General features: G+C 41.4%; 1 protein-coding gene across 1 annotated transcript; it reads right to left on the minus strand.

The window, feature by feature from the left end:
- Positions 1-10,454: 10,454 nt before the first annotated feature.
- Positions 10,455-21,743, minus strand: Mss51 (MSS51 mitochondrial translational activator). Its single transcript, XM_004657821.2, has 7 exons — positions 21,717-21,743; positions 13,719-13,947; positions 13,274-13,429; positions 12,437-12,561; positions 11,455-12,021; positions 11,076-11,169; positions 10,455-10,804 (listed from the first exon to the last, which is right to left on the minus strand). Exons 2-7 carry the CDS (start codon positions 13,934-13,936, stop codon positions 10,582-10,584), a joined length of 1,383 nt encoding a protein of 460 aa, XP_004657878.1. The 5' UTR covers positions 13,937-13,947; positions 21,717-21,743; the 3' UTR covers positions 10,455-10,581.
- Between the last annotated feature and the right edge of the window lie 3,122 nt (positions 21,744-24,865).

Raw genomic sequence — 24,865 nt, forward strand, 5'->3', positions numbered from 1 at the left:
CACCTGAAAACTTTAGTTAGAAAATAAAATTCCTGGGCTGTATACTCAGGTAACAACACTTCGCTTGACTAATGTTTTTCTTTTAAAAAAAAAAAACCTGGTCAAGCCGGGCGTGGTGGCGCACGACTTTAATCCCAGCACTCGGGAGGCAGAGGAAGGAGGATTGCCGTGAGTTCGAGGCCACCCGGAGTGAATTCCAGGTCAGCCTGGACCAGAGTGAGACCCTACCTCGAAAAAAAAAACAAAACAAAAAAAACAACCTGGTCAAGTGGTCCTAAAGCACACTAAAACCACATTTAACAGATAATGTGTTCATAGTAGTAGTTAAGATGGGAATAAATGAACCTCTTTATCAATGCCCAGCGATCAAGGAAATAAATATAATCACTTAGCACTCTTCATGCTTTTCTCCCTAAAAGCTTCCTCAGAGGAATGAAATGGGTGGATTAAGATCTCAAACTACGCCTGAGTCCACCCAGTTAAAGGTGTTTGCTTATAAAGCCAGCCTGCCTAGGTTTGATCCCTCAGTACCCACATAAAGCCAGATATACAAAGTGGCACATGGATCTGGAGTTCATTCGCAGTGAGTGGCAAGAGACCCTGGTATGCCCATTCTTCCTCCCTTGCAAATATTTTTTTTAAAAAATCAAGTGAAAAGAGGAAAACAGGAATAAATACTTTAGGCAATTTACTTCCAAATTTAACATAAAAATGCACCACACCTGGCACGCCCAACATTAATTTCCCCGTTAGTCTACTTGCCCGAGACCTCCAGAATAAGCATCTCCAAACATTCCGTTCTTATTCCCTTGATGAGCTTATCCCCATTCTGCCCTCTGCCTTTTACTGTGAAAAAGTTTTTCAAACCTATTTCCAGGGTACTATCTTCAGCAATAGATCCAAATATCCAATGGTCTCTTCAAAGACTATCATGACATTTCCCATTTCATCCTTTCAACTGGTCCTTTTTTACTGGTCTACAAGGGTCTCGAGGATCAGGAACAGTCATGAGCATGCTAAGTCAGAATTTACTGAATACAAAATTCATAAGTTATATCAATTTTGTTTGCTGTAATTTGTCAAGAAGTCCTGATTTCCCTTGATAGATGGCCAACCATAAACACAGGTTCTTTGTTTCCCATCTTAATTACTAACATGAACACATTACACATCACATAGTAAATAAACCTGTACCTCTATGTGTGTATAAAAGTTATAGAATAGCAGTTGCAACAGGTTCAAAGACACTGCATGAGGGCTGAAGAGATAGCTTATAAGTTAAGGTGCTTGTCTGTGAGGGCTAAAGACCCAGGTTTGATTCCCCAAGACCCACATAAGTCAGATGCACAAAGTGGCACATGCCTCTGGAGTTCATTTGCAGTGGCTAGAGGCCCTAGATGCACCTCTTTCTCTCTCTAAAGAAAAAAAAAAATTAAGGGCTGGAGAGATGGCTTAGCGGTTAGAGCATTTACCTGCAAAGCCAAAGGAGCTCAGTTCAATTCCCCAGGACTCATGTAAGCCAGATGCACAAGGTGGCACATGCCTCTGGAGTTCATTTGCAGTGGCTGGTGTGCCCATTTTCTCTCTCTCTCTCTCAAATAAATAAATAAAATTTTAAAAGAGAGAGACTACATCAAGTGATGTCACCACACTGGCGATATCAACAAACCCAGCTGGAGAGCAAATGGAGGCACAAAGTGGAGCCTTAGGGTTAAACCAGGCTTCATGGTTAAAGCAAACTGCAAAAGCAAGGTACAGGACTACAAAGGTCTTAGACATGGGACATAGGATTACAAAACAATGGAGGTAAGGCGCAGGCTACATCTGTAGTAGGGACTATATGGAGTTGAAGCCCAGGACATGGATGAGTTTTCTGCCTGTGGAGCACTTGATGCACACACCAGGTGATAGGTGACAGTTCAGTGGGGACAGCCACAATTACAAGGCTAGGTGTCTTCTTCTTTATGAGTCCAGGTTAAGGTAGTGTACTCTTGGTTGGCCTGGTATATTTGATTAGACCTTGACGCCGATTTTTCTGAGATGGTTTTCTTTTCTTTTCTTTTTTTTTTTCTGAGATGGTTTTCATATGTCTGTGTGTACTTGTGGTTCCAATCTCCTTTGATGAGGTTACAGGTATTATCTGTTTACTTATAAGAATAAATTAGCAGTCTGTGCCTTGCCCTATTTTGGGGGGCAGAACCCTGAATTTGTAAAGACTAACTTCTGGAATTTCTTGATCTAGAAATGGGCAAACTGTTTTTAGAAGCAGAGCCTGAGATGTGGAAGAGCTAACTCCTGGTATACCCAGCCCAGGAGTGGGCTATCTGCCTCTATCAGCTGCCTGAGGAAAAAGGAAACAAGTATAAGCCATTAGTAAACAGGCTGCATCTGTTGTCACTGCATTTCTGGTCTTACAATGGCTTTGGCTTCATCTGCAAACAGATACTCATTGGCACTTTTATTGAACAACCAAACATCAGTAATATGTAACAAGAAGTACACTGTATGAGCAAAGGATAGGAAACTTTCCACTTTGGATAATCCTTAAACGTTTTGTTAAAGGAAGGGATTTTATGGTGTGGTCTGTTGGACTCTGCTGATCCAGAACACACATGCACTGATTACAAATACAATCACATTAAGTCCACCTGTTGTCTACAACAAATCTGTGGGCCAACCCTTAGTTACTGACTTTTCTGTGTTCAATGATATGGTCAGCATTTCTCATGCTTGTTGTGAGTTGAGAGTCCAATCAGGTTGAAAGGTCAATGGTCTCCCCTGAAAACCAAAAGGGAACTAAAGAGGTAATGACTATCCCCAAGGCTCAGGGCAATAAAAGAAACAACAGAAACATTCAGCCTCATTTAAGTTTGATACCTTTTCTGATTGATGTATTCCCCTTAGCCTACCTAGATGGCCTTGAAGGACCAGGGACCATCTGAGTATCCTCCCTTAGACATTCCTGACTGAAGAAGCCTATTCTGAACAAGAACAAAAACAGCTATAATTTTCTTATCAACTGCACCTGGTACAGCCTGGCTTTTCTTTAGGGTTCTCCTTATAAACTCGCACCCTAGCCTGGTTCAGGGCTTCAGCCTTCATCCCGCGGGAAAGCTGAGGTCCCTTGCTGTTTTCTCTCAATAAAACAGTCTTGTCTGTAGAGATCAAGTCTGATGTTCTCTTTTTTTTTATTTTTATTTTTTAATATTTTTTTAAATTTTTATTCATTTATTTATTTGAGAGAGACAGACACAGAGAGAAAGACAGATAGAGGGAGAGAGAGAGAATGGGCGCGCCAGGGCTTCCAGCCTCTGCAAATGAACTCCAGACGCATGCGCCCCCTTGTGCATCTGGCTAACGTGGGACCTGGGGAAGCGAGCCTCAAATGGGGCTCCTTAGGCTTCACAGGCAAGCGCTTAACCGCTAAGCCATCTCTCCAGCCCAAGTCTGATGTTCTCTTTTGCACTTCTCTTACAGTTTCCTTACACAGGTTACTGCAGAAATTGGGCAAAGAGTGAAATACCTCAAAAAAAAAATTTTTTTTAATTAAGGGTTCAAGGCCAGGATTCTTGGCTACATAGTGAGTTCCAGTCCACCCTTGGCTATATGAGCTTTTGTCTCTCTCTCACATACACACAACAAAGCTGGGGAGATGGCTACAAATGAACTTCAGATGTATGTGCCATCTTGTGCATCTGGCTTTATGTGACCACTGGGGAATCCAACCTAGGTGCTTTGGCTTTGCAGGCAAGAACCTAACTGCTAAGCCATCTGTCCAACCCTTAAGATTTGTCTTTCCAGGATGTCACTGACATTTTCATGGGGACTACATTAATTCTGTAGATTGCTTTTAGTAATATAGTTATATTGCTGGGTGTGGTGATGCATGACTTTAATCCCAGCACTGGGGAGTCAGAGGTAGGAAGATAGACGTAAGAGGCCACCTTGAGACTGCATAGTGAATTCCAGGTCAACCTAGGCAGAGAGAGACCCTACCTCAAAAAAAAACCCAAAAAAGGAGACATAAAGGGAAGAGAAGGGAAGGGAGGAGGGTACTTAATAGGTTGATATTGTATATATGTAAGTACAATGATTGTGATGGGGAGGTAATATGATGGAGAATGGAATTTCAAAGGGGAAAGTGGGGGGGGGGTAATTACCATGGGATACTTTTTTTATAATCATGGAAAATGCTAATAAAAATTAAAAACAAAACAAAACAAAAGATAATATGGTTATTTTTACAATATTGATTCTGCCAGTACAAGAACATTCCTCATTGTAGTCGTTCAACATTTTCTAAGCTACTGGGAATGGGATTTCTTTCCTGGCAAGTTCATTATTATAACATAAAAAGGTGGTTTTTGTCATGTGTAGTGCCTCATGCCTTTAATCCCAGCACTTGGTATGCAGAGGTAGGAGGATCACTGTGAGTTTGAGGGCACCCTGAGGTCTCATAGTGAATTCCAGGTCAGCCTGGACTACAGTGAAACTCTACCTCACCCCCCCCATAATAAGTAAATTTAAAAGGTAATTTTAAAATATTTTATTATTTAATTGCAAGCAAAGAGAGAGGAGACAGACAAAATGAGTGCGCCAGGCCCTCCAGCGCTGCAAGCAAACTCCAGATGCATGTGCCTCTTTGTGCATCTGGCTTTACATGGGTACTGGGGAGTTGAGCCCCTATCATTAGACTTTGCAGGCAAGCACCTTAACCACTGAGCCATCTCTTCAGTACAATTCCTTATTTTACTTGTCTAGCTAAGAGCACTATGTGGAACAAAAGTGGGTATCCTTGTCTCATTCCTCACTTAAAAATATTTATTATTTGAGAGAGGGAGGGAGAATGAGGCAGATAGAAAGAGAGAATGGGCACACCAGGGCCTCCAGCCACTGCAAATGAACTCCAGACACATGCGCCCCCTTACATGGGTCCTGGGAAACTGAATCAGGGTCCTTAGGCTTTGCAGGCAAATGCCTTAACCACTAAGCCATTTCCCTAGCCCCTCATTCCTCATTTCATTTATTTGAAAAAAATTTTTTTTCGTACTTTTATTTATTTGAGAGTGACAGAGAGAGAAAGAGAGAAAGAATGGGCTCGCCAGGGCCTCCAGCCACTGCAAATGAACTTCAGATGTGTGTGCCCCCTTTTGCATCTGGCTAATGTGGGTCCTGGGGAATCGAGCTTCGAATCAGGGTCCTTTGGCTTCACAGGCAAGCGATTAACCGCTAAGCCCTCTCTCCAGCCCTCATTCCTCATTTTAAATGCTTTTTCCACAGTGTAATGTTACACATTTGTCATATATGTAGCTTTTATTATACTGATTATATATACCTTCTATTCCTAGTTGCTTCAAGGCTTTTATCATGAAGATATGTTGAACTTTGTCACAAGCCTTTTCTATTTCTATTCAGGTGATCATGTAATTTCTGTTTTTAAGTCTATTTGTGCTTATTACATTTATGGATTTGTGTATGTTGAATCAACCCTGCATCTCTGGGATGAAAACAATGTGGCCATGCTGCATAATCTGACATTTTGCGAAAATGCGTGTGCCACATTGTGCATCTGGCTTCACATTCCATTTGCAGTTTGTTTGCAGCAGCTGGAGGCCCTTGTGTGTCCATTCCCTCTGTGTGTGTCTTCTTTCTACATATATATATGTTACTTTTTTTCCCTTCATTTTTCAAGGTAAGGTTGTTACTTCAGCACTCAGGAGACAGAGACAAAAGCCCAAGCTGACCTGGAATTAGTCTCAGGTTGGCCTTAAATTCAGTGATCCTCCTACCTCAGCCTCCCAAGTGCTGAGATTAAAGTGTGTGCCACTATGGCCAGCAGAGGATGACAGAAAGAGAGAGAATGGGTGCACCAAGGACTCCAGCCACTGAAAAGGAACTCCAGACATATGTGCCACTGTGTATCTCGCTTTCAGTGGGTACTGGGGAATCGAACTCTAGTGCTTAGGCTTTACAGACGAGCACCTAACCACTGAGCTATCTCCCCAGCCCTCAACGTTTAACTCTTTGAGGAATTGTCAGACTATCTTCCAACATGGCTCTACCACTTTATAGTCCCACCAACGTGACAGTGAAGGTTCCAATTTCCCTATATCCTAAAAGAAATTGTTATTACAGGCATTGTACTAGGTGTGACATGGATGTATTTCACTGTGTGGTTCGTTTGGTTTTAATGCTGGAGATTGAATCTAGGGCATTATGCATGTGTGTGTCCTGCCTCTGAGTTATACTCCTAGATGTACTTATGCATTTATTGCCTGTTTGAGACAGGTTCTCATGTAGTCCAGGCTCGCATCTGATATGAGCTAGAATGGACCTGAATCCTCTCACTGTCTCCTGAGTGCTGAGGTAAAGATAAGAGATTCCCTGGAGCTTCCCTTGCCAGACAGTTTAGCCCAATTACTGAGGTGCAGGCCAATGAGAGACTGTGTCTCAAAAAAAAAAAAAAAAAGCCGCTGTGGTGGCGCATCCCAGCACACTAGAGGCAGAGGTAGTAAGAGGATCATCACCCTGAGTTCAAGGCCACCCTGAGACTACATAGTGAATTCCAGGAAAGCCTGAGCTAGAGTGAAACCCTACCTTGAAGGACCCCCCCAAAAAAGTTACTATTGTCTTCATTTTATAAATATAAAAATTAACCCTTAGAAAAGTAGTTTGGGCATGAAAATATTTGATAGTTTCTCCAAGAGTCACACTCAGAGCTTCATAAATCCAAAGGGAACAAGTAGGGTATGTCCCTTCCATAATGTGATCCCAATCTACTTCAAATACCTAATTTGAGCCCGGCGTGTTGGCACACACCTTTAATCCCAGCGCTTGGGAGGCAGAGGAAGGAGGATTGCCGTGAGTTCGAGGCCACCCTGAGACTACAGAGTGAATTCCAGGTCAGCCTGGACCAGAGTGAGACTCTACCTCAAAAACAAAAAACAAAACCCTAATTTGTACTACCTGTTCCATGTACTCTAAATTAATGTCCCTACCTACATTTTTCTGCTTCTAAACTTTTGCTCTATTTGGAATGCTCTGCACTCTGTCTTATAAATTTTTAATTCACAACATCTTCACTATCCCATGCCAAAGAGGTTTCTCTTTTCACTCCATTTCCTTGGTAGTACTAGTAGTAGTTGACTCTCATGTTTCTTCTTCCATTAACTTTGCAATTAAGGTAGCTTTGTATACATACTACTTGTTTTCCTAAATTAAGGAGCATGTCTCATTCATTTGTTTCCCCAAAGCAAAATACTGTACATTTTACATAGTACTAACTATATGTTGTTTTTCATTTGGTTTTGAAATAGTGTCTTGCCATATAGGTCAGGCTAGTCTGGACCTCACTGTGTGGCTCAAGCTAGCCTCAAACTCTGTGATCCTTTTACTGATGCCTCCAGAAGGCTGAGATTATAGGAGTACACCATCATACCTCCCTTCCTTATAAAATATTTTGAATGAGTAATTTAAAAATTATCCCATAGGAGTGTGTTTTGGGGCAACAAAGTTGTATGTGGGGCTGTGGAAATGCACAAGTACACAATTTTCTAATCCTCAATGTGATATCATAGGACTAATGTGATAAGAGGTCCAAAAAGAGACATGACATTAATCATTCCCTCCACAATGAAGTAACTTCTAATCTTGAGGTTTCATTTACAAATGAATAACAGTTGCCAGTAAATAGGAAGTAAATAGGAGTCTTGCTCTAGCCCATGCTGACCTGGAATTCAGTATGTAATGTCAGGGCGGCCTCGAACTCACTCACAGTGATCCATCTACCTCTGCTTCCCAAGTGCTGGGATTAAAGGTGTGCACCACCACGCCAAGCCCAGGAAGTAATTTTAAAGCCTCAAGGAAACCAGGTGCAATGACAAGTGCTACAGAATCAGCAATGTGGGAAGACGATTGTTGAATTTAGGGCCATCCTGGACAACACAGGGATATACCCTATTGCGAAGCCCCAGTCTAAGTTCACTGTAGTATAAAACCAAGGTTAACAACTCCAATATATTCAGGTAAAGTCTGATATATTCTGTAATATCAAAAACTCAATACCAGAGCCACTCAAGGGTTTTATCTCCAAAAGATAGCAGGAAAACTAGACATTTCCCTAGAAAAAGAATGAAATGTGGGCTGGAGAGATGGCTTAGCGGTTAAGCACTTGCCTATGAAGCCTAAGGACCCCGGTTTGAGGCTCGGTTCCCCAGGTCCCACGTTAGCCAGATGCACAAAGGGGCGCACGCGTCTGGAGTTCGTTTGCAGAGGCTGGAAGCCCTGGCACGCCCATTCTCTCTCTCCCTCTATCTGTCTTTCTCTCTGTGTCTGTTGCTCTCAAATAAATAAATAAATAAAATTTTAAAAAAAAAAGAATGAAATGTGATAGTACACTAATTTTTACAACTTCCTCATTTCCCAACTACTTCTGTAACCCATCTTTGTTTCATTTTCACATCATTCCATTTTAAAATCATTAGCACCTTCATTTTTCATTCTTTTTGGGGGGCTTTCTTTTTTCTTTTCTTTATTTATTTTTGAGGTAGGGTCTCACTGCAGTCCAAGCTGACCTGGAATTCACTATGTAGTCTCAGGGTGGCCTCAAACTCACAGCGATCCTCCTACTTCTGCCTCCCAAGTGCTGGGATTAAAGGTGTAAGCCACCATAACTGGCCGTATTTTATTTTTTATTTAATTAAGAGAGGAAGAGAAAGAGAAAGAGGTAGATAGAGATAGAATGGGTGTACCAGAGCCTTCAGCCACTAAACAAACTCCAGATTCATGCGCCACCTTATGCATTTGGCTTATGTGGGTTCTGGGGAATTGAATCTAGGTCCTTTGGCTTCACAGGCAAATGCCTTAACCTCTAAGCCATCCCTCTAGGCCCATGTAATTTTTTTTAAGTTTTTTTTGTTTATTATTTATTTGAGAGCAACAGAGAAAGAAGCGGGGAGGGGGGATGGGCATGCCAGGGCTTCCAGCCACCGCAAACTAACTCCAGACACGTGTGCCCCTTGTGCATCTGGATTATGTGGGTCCTGGGGAATCAAACCTGGGTCCTCTGGTTTGCAGGCAAACACCTTATCTGCTAAGCCATCTCTCCAGCCCCATGTTTAATTTAAGAGGGAGAGGGCAGAGAGAGAGAGAGAGAGAGAGAAAGGGGGCACCAGGGCCTTTAGTCACTGCAAACGAACTCCAGATGCATGCACCACCTTGTGCATCTGGCTCACATAGGTCCTGGGGAATTGAACCTGGGCCCTTTGTCTTTGCAGGCAAGTGCCTTAACTGCTAAGCCATCACTCCAGCCCCTATGTTTGACTTCTTTTTCTTTTTTTGTTTTTTGAGGTAGAGTCTCGCTCTAGTCCAGGCTGACCTGGAAATCACTAGGTAGTCTCAGGCTGGCCCTGAACTCACAGTGATCCTCCTACCTTTGCCTCCCAAGTGCTGGGATTAAAGGTATGTGCCACCATGCTGGATCAGGTGATGTTTTACTTTTTAAGGAAGGGTCTCATCCTACACAGGCTGACCTGGAACTCATTCTATAGCACAGGCTGGTCTTGAACTCACGAGGACCTTCCTACTTCAGACTCCTGAGTGCTGAGATGAAAGGAGTGGGACATCATGGCTAGCTTTCACCTTTATTTATTTATTTATTTTGATTTTTTGAGGCAAGTTCTCACTCTAGTCCAGGCTGACCTGGAATTAACTATGTAATCTCAGGATGGCCTCGAACTCATGGTGATCCTCCTACCTCTGCCTCCCAAGTGCTAGGATTAAGGAATGCACCACCAAACCCAGCTTCACCTTTATTTATTTATTTTTTAAGTGCAAATTGTTATTTAAAAAGAAAATCTTTTTCAGAAGAGTAAGGTGGTTCTACTTCTCCACTGCCATGCAGTTCTAGTCAACAGGTAGAAGCTCCTTACAAAGAAGCTATTAGGCACCTACATTCTAGAGACTGACACCAGGGTCTGTTGCCACTCTCGTGACTCTAGAAGCTACTGTGGCTAACCTCTTTGCTGGTATATGAGAGAGGTTTGAGGCTGGCCCTGAAACTCTTGACTCTGTTCCTGCAGCTTCCTGAGTACTACTATTAAGTTGTGTAACATCAGGCTCAGAAGTGACTAATCTCTTAGAAATGAGTCAAATCAAGCCAGGTTTGGTGGTACAAGCCTGTAATCCCAGCTACTTGGGAAGCTGAGGCAGGAGGACAGCAAGTGCAAAGCCAAACAGGGGCTACACAGTGAGTTCCCGGCCAGCTTACACTACTTAGTTACACCACCTTGTCTCAAAATATAAAACAAAAAGAGGGCTGGGAATGTAGCTCAGTGGTAGTGCTTTCCTAGCACATATAAGTTCCTAGTTTCAAATCTGGTATTGGGGGAAAAGAAATGAGTCTCATCGTAAAGGTGCTCTTGTGGCTTAGAATCTTTACTTGAACAATGATTAAAGTTTCACAACACAGTAGGCTTAACAGTTGGCAACAATTTGGCACGAGCAGAGCACAGTCATTTGATTAGAACATCATTGCAATGTCCCCATTTTCCAGGCATTCAGTCAGGATGTGGTTCAGTTAATTTAAACATCATCATCTACCTTCTCCTCTACCTGCTTCTTATCTAGCTGGCAGGAGGTGTTTCCAAGGAACATAATGTAGTAGGCGTTGCAGTATGCTGGCTGCTTGTTGGGGTTAGAATAAACCTGTTCAGGTTTGAGGGATGTGAAAGGGTTAACTCCATAAGCAATGATGTGTATATCCAAGTTCACCAGAATCTGCAAAGAGGCTGTCAACTCCTTTTGGCTGGGGAAGAAAGAAATATTGCTGTACTGATTATGAGACAGCAGAAGTTGTTCAAGAGCATGCTATTTCCATACTGACCAATCCCAAAACTATTAAGTATAAGATTATGCAGGGACATTATTTCCTCCCAAATGTCTCACTAAATCTCTTGACTTTATTCCAAGATAAAAAATAAACACATGCAGACAGGAAGAACATTATGACAGATATGCAATGGGGAATCACAATAATCTTATCTGTATAGATATAGGTGAGAGAAATAGGCAAAAACCTGTAAACTGTAATCAATGTAGGGATGTCATAGTCACGAAGTAGCAGCAGGGTAGGTAGCCAAGCTTCCATCAAGCTTACAGAGGCATGGAAACCTATAGAACAGGAATGAAAATGGGAACACAGAGGGGGAAGAGACTGAGGTAGATCATAACACTTCTTTAATTGGGCTCATCCCCAATATCATGTGTCCCCTCAAGTTCTTCAGTAAAAAACTATGAATTTAGGGGTACTATATGCAGGAAATGATCAACCAAGCTCATCATAATATGGTACTTAACAAGGCAAATGAATAAGGTTGCAATGACAGAAGACACAAATGCCATGAGAGAAAATTCTCAGGGGACCACCCAATAATACTGTGAATCAACAGCTCTTACCTGGGTGGAATGCCACCACCAAATCTGGATGCGTTAGATGCTCAGTCTCTACATGCTCCTCCCAGAAGTCATGATAGAGGCCCCTATGGCCACTAAGTTGAATTGCTCCAGGTTCCAGGGGTGAAGTTGAGGTGCTCTGTAAAAAGTCAGTAGCCACATCCACACCCACCATGATCACACGGAGGCCATGGTGTCCAGGAAACATGTAGCCAAGCTCATCATAGTCCCCAGGACGAACAAGAAATGTCTCCACATGGGAAGCACCAATCACATGCAATGTGCTCCCGCCAGCCTTCCTAACATCTATCCCCAGAGCCCTAAGACCTAGGCCCAGTGTCAAGGGCCGTGACAGGGCATCCGTCAGCAACCGCTTCAAAGAACCATGAAGGACATCTGGGTCTGGCCTTGGCCTTCTTACACTGGCCCATAGGGTGGTCATAGCTTGACTACCTAGCACAGCATTCATTGCAGCTTCTAGCTGTGACCCCCTCATAGAAAACCAGGCATCCCAATCCTGTACAACTTCAGCTGGCCATGGCCAAGGTCCCGAGGGAAGAACAAAATCACCTGTAGGGAAGAAGGAATAAGAAGTGACTGGATCCTGCCCTAGCTTCAAAATTCCCACTTCCTTAATGATCAATAGTCGCCCCCTCCCCACCATATTCATTCTGTCAACCTGTGACTACAAGTGTCCCCATCCTTTACCCTAGTTCCTCACTGTTCCTTTTCATTTATTATTTATTATTTTTTGTTTTTTTCGAGGTATGGTCTTGCTGTAGCTCAGGCTGACCTGGAATTAGTTTCAGGGTGGCCTTGAACTCTCACAAAACTTCCTACCTCTGCCTCCCAAGTGCTGGGGTTAAAGGCGTGCACCACCATGCCCAGCTTCACTGTTCCTTTATAACAACAAGCTTTTTTTATATTTGTCCATGCATAATCAACTATTGTCATATGGCAGAGTTCCCCAATACCTCTACTCTACCTGTGACCAAAAGCCATTCCATGAGGCGATCCACAGCCACAAGATGAAGCTCTTGACAAACCTTCCTATGTGCTGGCCAATCTGACCTCTGGCATTCTGGGCCACAGTAATAGACATTTCTGCACCTGAGAAAATGAGCCACAGAAATAGATGTGCCTGTGCCATTAAACTGATTAGGTGTGTCTAGGGACTGGGAGACCTGTACCTAGAAAAAAGACCAAGGACTAGGTAAGAACAGTAGAAAGGAAAGAAGCAAATGCACCAAGTATGGGGGCCATGTTGGCAGATGAGGCAGAAGGGATTGGAAATGTAATTATTCTCTCAGAGTGACACCTCATTCTATCTAAAACAACTTACTGTTTTTTTGTTTATTTTTATTTATTTGAGAATGACAGAGAATGGGTGTGCCAGGGCCTCCAGCCACTGCAAACGAATTCCAGACGCGTGCGCCCCTTGTGCATCTGGCTAACGTAGGTCCTGGGGAAATCAAGCCTCAAACTGGGGTCCTTAGGCTCCACAGGAAAGCGCTTAACCACTAAGCCATCTCTCCAGCCCTACTTTTTTACATTTCTTTCAGAGATGTAAAAATAAAAGTAGGAAATTCTAGTTACTTTTGCTTAACAGATAAAAGCTAAACCTCAACTTCTCAGAAAAGGTGTGATTGTACATTAGGTATACTCAATAGGGAGGAATGAATTTGGTCTGTTATCTCCACACAATACCAAAAAGAAGGAAGGTTACTTGGGGGACATACAAAATGAAGAAAAAAGCTTTAAATTATTGACAAAACTCTGGGGCTCATCTAGTTGTCTTCCCTACTAGCACCCCACAAGTCACCTCTTACAGTGCCGGAGAACCTTGGAGTCTGAAAGTCCACTGGGGAGGGCTCTACAATGAGCACAGAATCGGAATGTGTCCTCCATCCTCTGGAACATTTCTTGAGGACATCGAAATCCAAAGCCTGCTACTGGGGTACCCCCATCTATCACCAACCTGCAGAGACAGCACGCAAGCAGCAGCAACAGGAAAAGAAAGTATCTGCAGAGTATCTTATGTGCCCACCCTGCCTTCTATATGCTTTCACAATTGCCTAGTTCTCCAACTCCCATTTCTTAAGCAAACCGTATTTCTGCTAAAATAGAGTAACGGACCAAAGTCAGGATGGGAAAATCCCTCACTGCAAATACCCCAGATGTCCCAAATGATACTCTCTTCTCCATCTCGTAGAATCACTTCAACCAAAGACACTAAGTCCCTCTTTTCCATACAGCTGGCCACTCACTTATATTCTTCATAGCTTTTCATGTTCAGATTTTGAAGAATCAGCTGGGAAAGACCAGGAACATTATTGTCCAAGGAGAAGAAGCCAAGTGCATCAATGCTAGGGTCAGGTTTTGAGAGATTCAGAGGCACAGGAGTCACTACTGTGGGTGGGATCACAACCATGGGAGCCACTGATGGGGGTTTCTTGTGCTTTTGTCGCTGTGAACGTGGAGCCATGACCCTGGGGACTACATGGAAAACAAATATGGAATGGAATTTGGTAAACTAAATGCATGTTTGTAGTTGTTTGCCCTTTTCTTTTTTAAAATATGAATCAAAAGAAAGAGAATGGGTGAGCCAAGGGCCCACTACCACTGCAAAATACACCTCCATATACATTCTCTACTTAGCATGCCTAGCTTTACACAGGTACTGAGAAATCAAACCCAGGCACTTTTCAAATAAGTGTTTTTAACCACTGAACATCTCTCCAGCGCTGCTTGACCTTTTACTTTTCATTCCAGTCACTCAGACCCAGTGTACCAGTAATATTTATTTAGTATTTGTAGATTATTGATCAGCACAAGCCATTGGGAAAAATAGAGAAACAAGGTAGGCATGGTGGCTCATCTTTGTAATCCTAGTTCTTGGGAGGCTAAATCAAGAGAATTACAAATTTGAGGCCAACCTGAGCTACATAACAAGACCTTGCCTCAAACAACAATATAAGAGAGAAGTATATGCAATATAACTAAAATGTGCATGAGTGTGTGTGTGTGTGTGTGTATAACATATTGTAAGTATAAGGCAAAAAGTAAGATGTTGAAAACTCTTAAAAGAGAGTGGATAGAAACTGGGTTGATCAAAGTGGAATCTAGGCTTATCTGTAATGTTTATTTTATATTTTGAGACACAGTCTCCTGTAGCCCACACCTGCTTCAACTAGCTACATAGCTGAGGTGCTGGTACTATAGGCATGTGCCACCACAGCTATCTTTTCACACAGAATTTTTATTTATTTGCTTGCTTGCTTATTTATTTATTTATTTATTTATTTATTTATTTATTTATTTATTTATTTATTTAGAGTATGTGTATATGGCTTCAAGTGGCTATACATGAACTCCAGATACATGCATCTGGCTTTACGTGGGTACTGGGGAACCAAACCCGTTTCAGGCTTTGCAGGCGAGTGCCTTAACTGCTGAGCCATTTCTCCAGTACTTCACAGAATATTTAAAATATGCTTAAAAACAAGGAAGAGGCTGGAGGGATATCTTAGTGGTTAAGGCACTTGCCCACAAAGCCAAAGGACCCAGGTTCAATTCTCGAGGACCCAAGAAAGCCAGATTCACAAGATGGCACATGCTTCTGGAATTTGTTCACAGTGGCAGAAGGCTTTGGTGCACCCATTCTCTTTCTCTCTCTCTCTCTCTCTCTCTCTCTCTGCCTCTTGTTCTCTCAAATAAAATAAAAATGAAAAACTTAAAATGAAAAATTTCTCTTTTAAAAAAATAACAAGGGTTCCCTTGGTTTCCCACCAGAAATAGATGGTAAGACCCTATTGCTGAAGACTCCACATACTTGGGCTGCAAGGCCATTGAGAAATCCTGCTGGAACTGAGCTGATAACCTCCTCCATGTAGACCAGCTGACAGAAAGCTGGAAGAAGCCATTCTGCATGCAGTTCAATGGGAGAGAGAGAAATCACCAGTGGATATACTCAACAGTGGACACTGCAACCTTATAATTGGCCAGCCAGGCCAAATGAGCCAATGGGTACAATAGTGGCATGTCTATCATGAAACCAACTGCCCTCTAGTTGGACTGGAGGCCCACTCCATGGGAGGGAATACATCCCTGATACTGAATACTGAAAACAGGGGTAGTCATGAGCCCTAGGGGAGTAACATTTGCTGATGTCTGGAAAAATGTATATACCATGCTTATCAAACTCCCCAGTAAGCACTTCTCTTAATATTTATACCCTTATATTAATGCTACTCTCACTTTGGGTAGAGAATCTTCTCTTTTCAGATGGCAGTGACTTTGGGATGACTCAGAAGGTATCATAGTGCTGGAAAGAAGTGACCAGAGTACTGAGTAACATCTCAATCACACCTTCCAAGGCTCAGGGTTTAATGCGGAAGAGGTGGTGGAAAGAATGTAAAAGCCAAAGGAAGGGTAGGACTCCATATCACGTGTTCCCTCCAGACATAAAATGGCCTGGATATCCATGACCTCATAATGCCTGACATTACCTACACAAGACCATCATAAGAGGAGGAAAAGATCATGACATCAAAATAAAAGAGAGACTGATTGAGATGGGGAGGGGATATGATGGAGAATGGAATTTCAAAGGGGAAAGTGGGGGGAAGGAGGGTATTACCATGGGATATATTTTTAAAATTTTTATTAGCATTTTCCATGATTATAAAAAAAATCATGGGATATTTTTTATAATCATGGAAAATATTAATAAAAATTGAGAAAAAAATAAAATAAAATCCCCCCCCAAAATAATAACAAGGATTGAGGAGATTGCTCAGTGGTTAAAGGCATTTACTTGCAAAGCCTGCAAGCCTGAGTTTGAGTCCCCAGTACCCAAGTAAAGCCATATGTACAAAGTGGTGCGTGTGTCTTGGGTTTGTTTGCAGTGGCCAAGAGGCTCTAGCTTGCCCATATTTATATTCATTCTCTCTCTCTCCCTCCCTCTCTTTCCTTGCAAATTAAAAAAAAAAAAAAAGCTATGAAAAAGCAACAGAACTTTTGGTTGTCCAAAATTACCATTACCTGGAGAATTAGCTAACCAACTATACTTGGGAGATAAAGCATTCATTTCAAACTTTCGTAGTTGACCTTTTCTGTCAGCTCCCCTCTCCTTGCTACCACTGCTCTGACTGCATTGCCCCAGCTGAGCTCCTTCTTAACCAGTGCCTTAGTTCCAGTGATCATCATGATCATCTAGGGACTTCAGCTTAGCAGAGCTATTCTCTGACATTCTAAAACCCAGTTCCTGAACATGAAGGGTAAGATGGTCAGTAAGAAAGAGGGTAATACTGGTGGAAATGCCTCTACTGAAGGTGTTGATAGTCATGAGTTGTCTCTTACAAGAAACTAGTTTCCAAATGAAGCCTGTAAGAGCTATATCAAAAATTAAATAATTGGGCTGGAGAGATGGCTTAGCGGTTAAGCACTTGCCTGTGAAGCCTAAGGACCCCAGTTCAAGGCTCGATTCTCCAGGACCCACGTTAGCCAGATGCACAAGGGGGCACATGCGTCTGGAGTTCGTTTGCAGTGGCTGGAAGCCCTGGCACACCCATTCTCTCTCTCTCTGCCTCTGTCACTCTCAAATAAATAAATAAAAATGAACAAAAAAATTAAAAAAAATTAAATGACATCACTCAAAGGCAACTTGGGGCTGGAGAGATGGCTTATGGGTTAAGGTGCTTGCCTACAAAGCCTAAGAACTCATGTTCTAATCGCCAGGTCTCACATAAGCCAGATGCACAGTGACACAAGCATGTAATGTCTCACATGGCCACATAAGGGGGCATACACACGCAGAGTTTGTTTGCAGTGACTGAATGCCCTGGTGCACCCATTCTCTCTCTAATTGGGGGCGAGGGAGGCAAACTTGAACAGACCAGAAATGGTAAAACCTTTTAGGGCAGGGGCTACATCTCTGCCAATTTCAATAAAAATCAGTTTTTTATTGGTAAAAACGTGAGTCTAGAGGACATGGCTACTATCCAGCACTACCATGTGTATGTAGTGTGTGGGTATTAGGACTCCAGTTATGATAGCCTTTAAGGATGGTTTTTAAAACTTTTTAATTTAATTTAATTTGAGAGAAGAGAGAGAGAATGGGCATGCTAGGGCCTGCAAACGAACTGTAGACACATGCACCACCTTGTGCATCTGGCTTACATGGGTGCTGGGGAATTGAACCAAGGTCCTCTGGCTTTGCAGGCAAGAGCCTTAACTGCTAAGCCATCTCTCCACACCCCAAGGATGGTTTTTATAAATTATTTTTGTTTTCTTTTTTTAAATTTTTTAAAATTTTTATTAACATTTTCCATGATTATAAAAAAATATCCCATGGTAATTCCCTCCCTCCCCCCTGACACTTTCCCCTTTGAAATTCCATTCTACATCATATTACCTCCCCATCTCAATCATTGTACTTACATATATACAATATCAACCTATTAAATACCCTCCTCCCTTCCCTTTAAGAAATTATGTTTAATATAAATTCTTTTATAATATTTTTTTATTTGACAGAGAAGGGGGGAGAGAATGGGCACAGCAGGGCCTCCAGCTCTTGCAAATGATCTTCAGACATGTGCGCCCCCTTGTGCATCTGGCTAACGTGGGTCCTGGAGAATCAAACCTGGGTCCCTTGGCTTTGCTGGCAAATGCCTTAACCACTAAGCCATCCCTCCAGCCCTGGAAATAATTATTTTAAAGCAAATTGGAATCTATCACCTGCCATCATAGCTAGTTGTTTCTTGTCATCTATATCATTACAAAACAAATGGGAACAATGTTATCTTGATCTCTTGGTGGTGATTTATTTGGTGTCATGTTTTTCAAGGTAGGGTCTTGCTCTAGCCCCGTCTGACCTGGAATTCACTTGGTAGTTTCAAGGTGGCCTGAACTCATGGTGATCCTCCTACCTCTGCCTCCCAAGTGCTGGGATTAAAGGCATGTGCTACCACACCAAACTTGTTTTTCTGAGGTAGAGTCATGCTCTAGCCCGGGCTCACCTGGAATTCACTCTGTCATCTCAGGCTGGCCTTGAACTCATAATGATCCTCCTACCTCTGCCTCCTGAGTGAGGCGTGGTGATATTTAAGAAAACAATGTCAGGTATGTTATCTAAAATTGATGGTTATGCAACAGTATGAATGTGCTAAATGCTTTTTTTATTCCCATCACAATAAAAAAAGAAAGAAGATAACTATAAACATTAAAAGGCTAAAGAGTTATTAATATCCAGGTTAATTGCCTCTAGGGACAAGGAATGACAGAGGACAGAAACTCTAGCAGCAGTTGGTTTTACTACAAATGAGGTAATGTCAGGGATCATGTTTTGTTATAAAAACAGCCTGACATTTGAGCCTTCCAAACCCTATTTGTTAAAAGAACCTCCCTCCCACCTGCTCCCCAATCATCAGGTAGTTGCAATGCATTTAAGTGGCAAAACCAACAAAAGTTTCCAAAATTAGCCAGCTCCATATATATCTTAGGCATGGCTCTTGTACAAATACCTGGCCTGTCATTAATGGAGAAATGAATTTGTAATTACTTTCTTTCTCTTCATTTTCATTTCCATCCACCTTTCCAATTATCTCTCCAATGTCACCATGGATGAATAGATTGAGTTCACAGAACCAAACTAGCCAAGCTCATCTATACTCTCTATATCATCACCAATGACCAAGAAATCTTGGCCGGGCGTGCTGGCACACATCTTCAATCCCAGCACTTGGGAGACCCAAGGTAGGAGGATCACTGTGAGTTTGAGGACACTCTGAGACTACATAGTTGAATTCCAGGTCAGCCTGGGATAAGGCAAGACCCTACCTTGACCCTCCTCTACACACACAAGAAAAAACATGTTGTCTGAAAGTTTAATTTCCTATTCCAAAGGGCAGATGGAATTGTCCTTCAAACCCTCAGAACCCTGTTTCTAAGAACTGAATTGATTATTATGCCCTCTATTTTTAATTTTTTTTTTCAAGATAGGGTCCCACTCTAGTCCAGGCTGACCTAGAATTCACGATGTAGTATCAGGGTGGCCCTGAACTCACAGCGATCCTCTTACCTCTGCCTCCCAAGTGCTGGGATTAAAGATGTGTGCCACCACACGTGGCATTCTATTTAAAACAATTTTCACTTGTAGTTTTTTCATGGTGCTGGGGAGCAAACGCAGGGCCTTGTGAATATTCGACAGGATCTTTCCCTTTCAGCTAAACTCCCATCCCATTTGCCATGCTCTACTTTATTTATTTTTTGTATCTTATTTTTAAAACAGCTCAGATATACAAGGCTGGTCTCAAACTATGTAGCTGAAGATGGCCATGGACTTCTGATCCTCCTGCCTCCACCTCCCAAGTGCTAGGATTACAGTCATATGCCACCATGCCCTGTTGGTGAGCACTGGGGATCAAACTATGGGCTTCATATTCATACTTGCTAAGCAAGCATTCTAACAACTGAACTATATCCCCAGCCCCCTGACTTTCACTCAATCACCAAACATGTTCATTGTTTCCAGAATCATGACATTCTAGAAAAAGCATTTAACTTCTTTGGCTACCCATCCCCTAAGTCAAAATAACAACCTAAACCATATATACATATGTACATACAAAGAGGAAGAGGGGAAGTGTCTTTGATTTGATAGTTTCAGGGCCTTAAATCTCAGGGTTTATAATACTTACCTGATGCTAAACCACTGTCTTTTAGCTGCAATGGAAGACAGTTAAGATCAGAAAGATATTGCTTCATTTAATTGCATTTTCAAGGACATCTTTCTCTGACGGGAAATTCAGTCTTGGTAATACTGTGAGTTATCACACTAGCTAGAAGTCAAAAGAAATACACTGCTTTGTGTGGAGGGGAGTCAGTAATGGTGAAATCCCTAATCTCACAGTCTCCTCTGATGTCTGGAACATATCAGTGATCTATGGTTTAAATGTACTGGTCTTATGGCAGGATGCTGAGAAGGTGGAAATGAGAGATCAAGTATTTTCATGTGTATGTATCAGATTCATTTCTGAGTTTATATACCCCAAACTTACACAGTCCTAACTTTTCTACAAAGAGCCCTAGGTTCCTCCAAGCTCAAAGAGTATAACCTGGGAAAAGTAAATGGAAAAACCAGAGAGAAGATGGAAGTGTAAAGCCACAAAAACTGTTCTAAGATCTCAGAACTCACCAGAATTCTAAACTTAGAAAGAATATCAACTTAGCTTTTTTTCCCCCTAGCCATCCTTAATGATATATATATAGGTTTTTTTTTTTTTTGGTTTTTCAAGGTAGGGTCTCAGTCTATCCCAGGCTGACCTGGAATTAATCTGTAGTCTCAGGGTGGCCTCAAACTCATAGCAATTCTCCTACTTCTGCCTCCCGAGTGCTGGGATTAAAGGCATGTGCCACCCCACCTGGTGACTTGTATTTTTTTAATTACCAGTATGTAAGAGAGAAAGCATCAATACCAAGGACTGCAGAGGAGGTATAGACTTAGCTGTTTAGAGAAGCTCTCATCTATCTCTTAAAGTATAAATCAAGACATTAGCCTATTCCTAGACAGGTCTCCCATTTTTCTCCTTCCTTCTTAACAAAACCCATCCATTTCATCTAAGTCATAGTCACTGTATTCTCTAAACCAGAAGGGACCACAACTAACCAGCAAGCAAGCAAGCACACACGTATGTGCACACGCACACATTGAGGAGGTAAGGAGAAAGGGGAATGAAACTACATCAGGATCCTCAAAAGGGTAGAGAAAAACTAGTATGATGGCACACACCAGTAATTTCAGCACTTGAGAGCCTGAGGCAGGAGGATCACAAATACAAGGCCAACCTGGAAACTGCCTCAAAAAATAAATCAATAAATAAAAAGGGGAAGGGGTAGGCTGGAAGGATAGCTTAGCAGTTAAGATGCTTGTCTGGGAACCCAAAGGACACAGGTTCAATTCCATAGTACTCACATAAAGCCAGATGCACAAGGTGGTGCATGCATCTGGAATTCGTTTGCAGTGAATGGGGACCCTGGCATGCCCATTCTCTCTCTCTCTCTCTCTCTCTCTGCCTCTCTCTCTCAAGTAAATAAGATAGAAAAAAGGGGGTGAAGGGCTAGGGGAAGAAAAAAAATACATTAAGAATATTATTATGCCCACACTCAGCTACCTAATCAGTGATTAACGCTAGCTGGGGTGATAAATACTTTACTCAATTATAAACTAAGCAAGCAGACAGGTTGATGGGAAAGAAACTTACCCTGCTAAGCCCTAGGCTTCCTTCCTTCTCTCTTTCCTCCAAGTGAAGTGAGTGCTTGATCTCTTCAGGTCTAGGCTGGGTTTTACTTGCAGCTGTTCTTTCGTATCACTTTCCTGTGCAAAGTGCTGAAATGCTGGGACTCAGTGATCAATTGTGCCCTGTCAACCAGACAGACAAGGCTGAATTCTTCCTAAGGAGGCAAGTTCTACCTCTCTCTGTCTCTCTCTCTGACACTCATTCTTTGCCAAGAGGGTTCAAGACTCTGTCAACACTCCCAAACTCACCTCAAGTCAGACAGGCCGAGGAAAGATGAAACCTCCTGTTTCTTGGACTTCTCTCAAGACTGTATTTCTGCTATCAGTTTACAGTTTCAGAAGGGGGAAATCCGTTGGGATTACTTCAGGAGTCAGTACTTGGCTGGAAAGGACAGACGCCAGTCCAAAGGAATGGGGACACTTGGAATTTCTGGATGTCATTCTAGACCTAGGATGAGTTCCCCAAGCTAAGTCCTTTTTTAAGAGTAACAAATGCTGCTCAAATAGAATTACCAATGTGCAATCTAGGCTTAAGTAAAATTACCCAAGAAAGCAGAAGAGAATGAGTACTTCATGGTAGAAAGAAACTCTGTAAAATTTGTAAAATTCACTTTTCTTGAAGGAAAATAAGGTATTCTCTAAATGGGAGTATCACCAAGAGGCATTCTACATGATGCTGTCAAAAGAGGAATAAATGTTTTGGATTATCAAGATAAGTAAAGATAATATGTTAGCTAATGACTGAAAATGTATACTGTTTCCAAGAACAACAAAAAATTTAAAAAGAGTTAAGAAAAGAATCATTTCAACAATCTTCTTGTTCCTTCTTATAAAGGATGCTGATCCAGAAGTTCATGTCTACATTCCTGGCTTCTTTCCACATAGAACTATTGAGCTGAAGAATCTAATGAAAGATGTTAGGACAGTAGTCCTCTATATCTACAAGAGTTGTCTTTCTGCTTATGTCACTTACCTGCCCCTGTGAACATCAAGCTGTGAAACAACCTCTCATGATAAGATCTTTGGATGTGACACATCAAATCCAGATAGTTTTGATACACAGAAAACAGGACTACAAGCAGGTCAGGTGGAAGAAAATCATTACAGTTTCAATGAAATACTGCATAACATTATGCAGAATAGCTGTAACCAAAGGAAGTCACAGTCTGTTTTTAAAAGCTGATTAAATAGGGGGTGATTCATTATGAGTGGAGGTTTCAAACTTCATATTTGATTAGCCTCAAAATTAAACTATGAACCCTACACCCTTTTCCCACAAAGAGGATGAGTTGTATTACTAATGACTGGACTCAAGAGGGAAGTCACAGACTTAGCAACTCAGAAATGTCATCTTCTGTTTACATAATGGATGACAGAAAAGGTTGATGCTGTATATTTATATTTTGTCATTAGTATTCCACTGGTAGACAATTAAAGAAAAAAATCTGAACTTTTCACAAATTGCATTCATCATGTGTTGCATTTATAATATCTTAAATATGTAAGTTTGTGGTAAAGATACTCATGATGGTAAGATTAGAATGGTACACAATGGTACATGCCTGTAATCCCAGCATTCAGGAGGCTGAGGGAAGAGAACAGTGATTTCAAGGCCAACCTGGGCTACATATACTGTGTAGAGGAGAAAGAACTAGAAAGAGGTTCCTATTTGAAGGTAGAAAGCAGACTGTGAGGCTGAGTGATACTCTATCTACCATCTTCATGTACAGTGTTTTTCGGATGTGCTCCTATCTTATTTTCTTCTTAATTTTTATCACCAACCCGTAATTCTTCCAGTTTGATGATGCTTTTAAACTGTATAACCATTCGATAAATGTAAGGACTTAGTACCTGATATACAAGTTCTACTTTAACAATGTATAATTTTCATAAAATAGTAACATTAAGAAAAAAATTTAAGGTATACATTACATAATAACTTTCTAGACAGTTCATGTACTGATTTTCAAATGGAGATTAAATAGACACTACAATCATCAATTGAAGAAGTTTTGAATAAATAAAAATAAAAAATATTTTTAAAAATTTGGGGCTGGAGAGATGGCTTAGTGGTTAAGGCACTTGCTTGCAAAGCCTAAGGACCAAGGCTTGATTCTCCAAATACCATGTAAGCCAGATGCACATGGTGGTGCATGTGTCTGGAGTTTTTTTGCAGTGGCAATAGGCCATGGTGCACCCATTTTCTCTCTCCCTCTTTCTCTCTCTCTAATAAATAAAGAAATTTTTTTTTAAATTAAAGCTTTGTAAGTATATATATTCTGATGTAAAAGATGTGTTATAATGTATATCATTACTTAAAAGTATAGATTATATGATTATATTATAAAATGTAAGGAATTTCTCTTAATTTGCAACCTCCCCCCCTTTTTTAGAGATAGGGTCTCATGTAGCACAAGGTAACCTCAAACTCATTATGTACCCAAAGATTACCTTGAGCTCCTAACCCACTTGCATCTATCTTCTCTAAGTGCTGAGATTACAGGCATGCACCACCCCATCCGGTTGATGCTGTGGTAGGGATAGAACTCAAGGCTTCATGCATGCTAGGAAAGCCATACCCCAAATCTCTCAATTTACAATATCTTATTACTTGGATTATGGCAAAGGAGGTGTATAATGGCAGGACAATTATTTCTTCTGCTTATTGATAAAATATCCAACAATTTCCAATTCCACTATAACAAAGTTCTATACAATAATATTTCTTTGAATTAAAAGTTAATGAAAAGTGACTTTACTTGTAATTAAGTAATAAGTTAATTTTCTGATGCTGGAGATTGCACTTAGGCCTTGCACATCCTTGGCAAGTACCCTACCAGTGAACCCAGCCTAATACTGACTTTAAATACTAGATCAGAAGGACTATTCCAGGCATCTAAAGTCCTCTAGTGTTCAGCTACTCATCTAAAACAAATATAATAAAAGGGGAAGTAAAAAGCAAAATTTATAAACATGAGAATTTACCAAATCACCATGAACTTTCTACAGGATAATTGTCTGTGAAGGATATCCCAGCTACATTAATAGAATTTTTTAAATTGCATAAAAAGGTCATATCAGATTGAATCTTCCAAATAAAACCCAACACAGAGA

This window comes from Jaculus jaculus, chromosome 18 (assembly GCF_020740685.1).
Source record: "Jaculus jaculus isolate mJacJac1 chromosome 18, mJacJac1.mat.Y.cur, whole genome shotgun sequence".
Classification (NCBI taxonomy): Eukaryota; Metazoa; Chordata; class Mammalia; order Rodentia; family Dipodidae; genus Jaculus; species Jaculus jaculus.

Bases quoted from the DNA above. Each gene is read 5' to 3' on its own strand.
- Mss51 (XM_004657821.2), bottom strand. From the start codon at position 13,936: ATGGCTCCACGTTCACAGCGACAAAAGCACAAGAAACCCCCATCAGTG. The intron at 12,562-13,273 runs GTGACTTGTGGG...TCATTTTCTCAG, and splicing joins GTTCTCCGGCACTGTAAGAG to GTGCAGAAATGTCTATTACT. The intron at 11,170-11,454 runs GTAAGAGCTGTT...CCTGTTCTATAG, and splicing joins GGTGGTGGCATTCCACCCAG to GTTTCCATGCCTCTGTAAGC.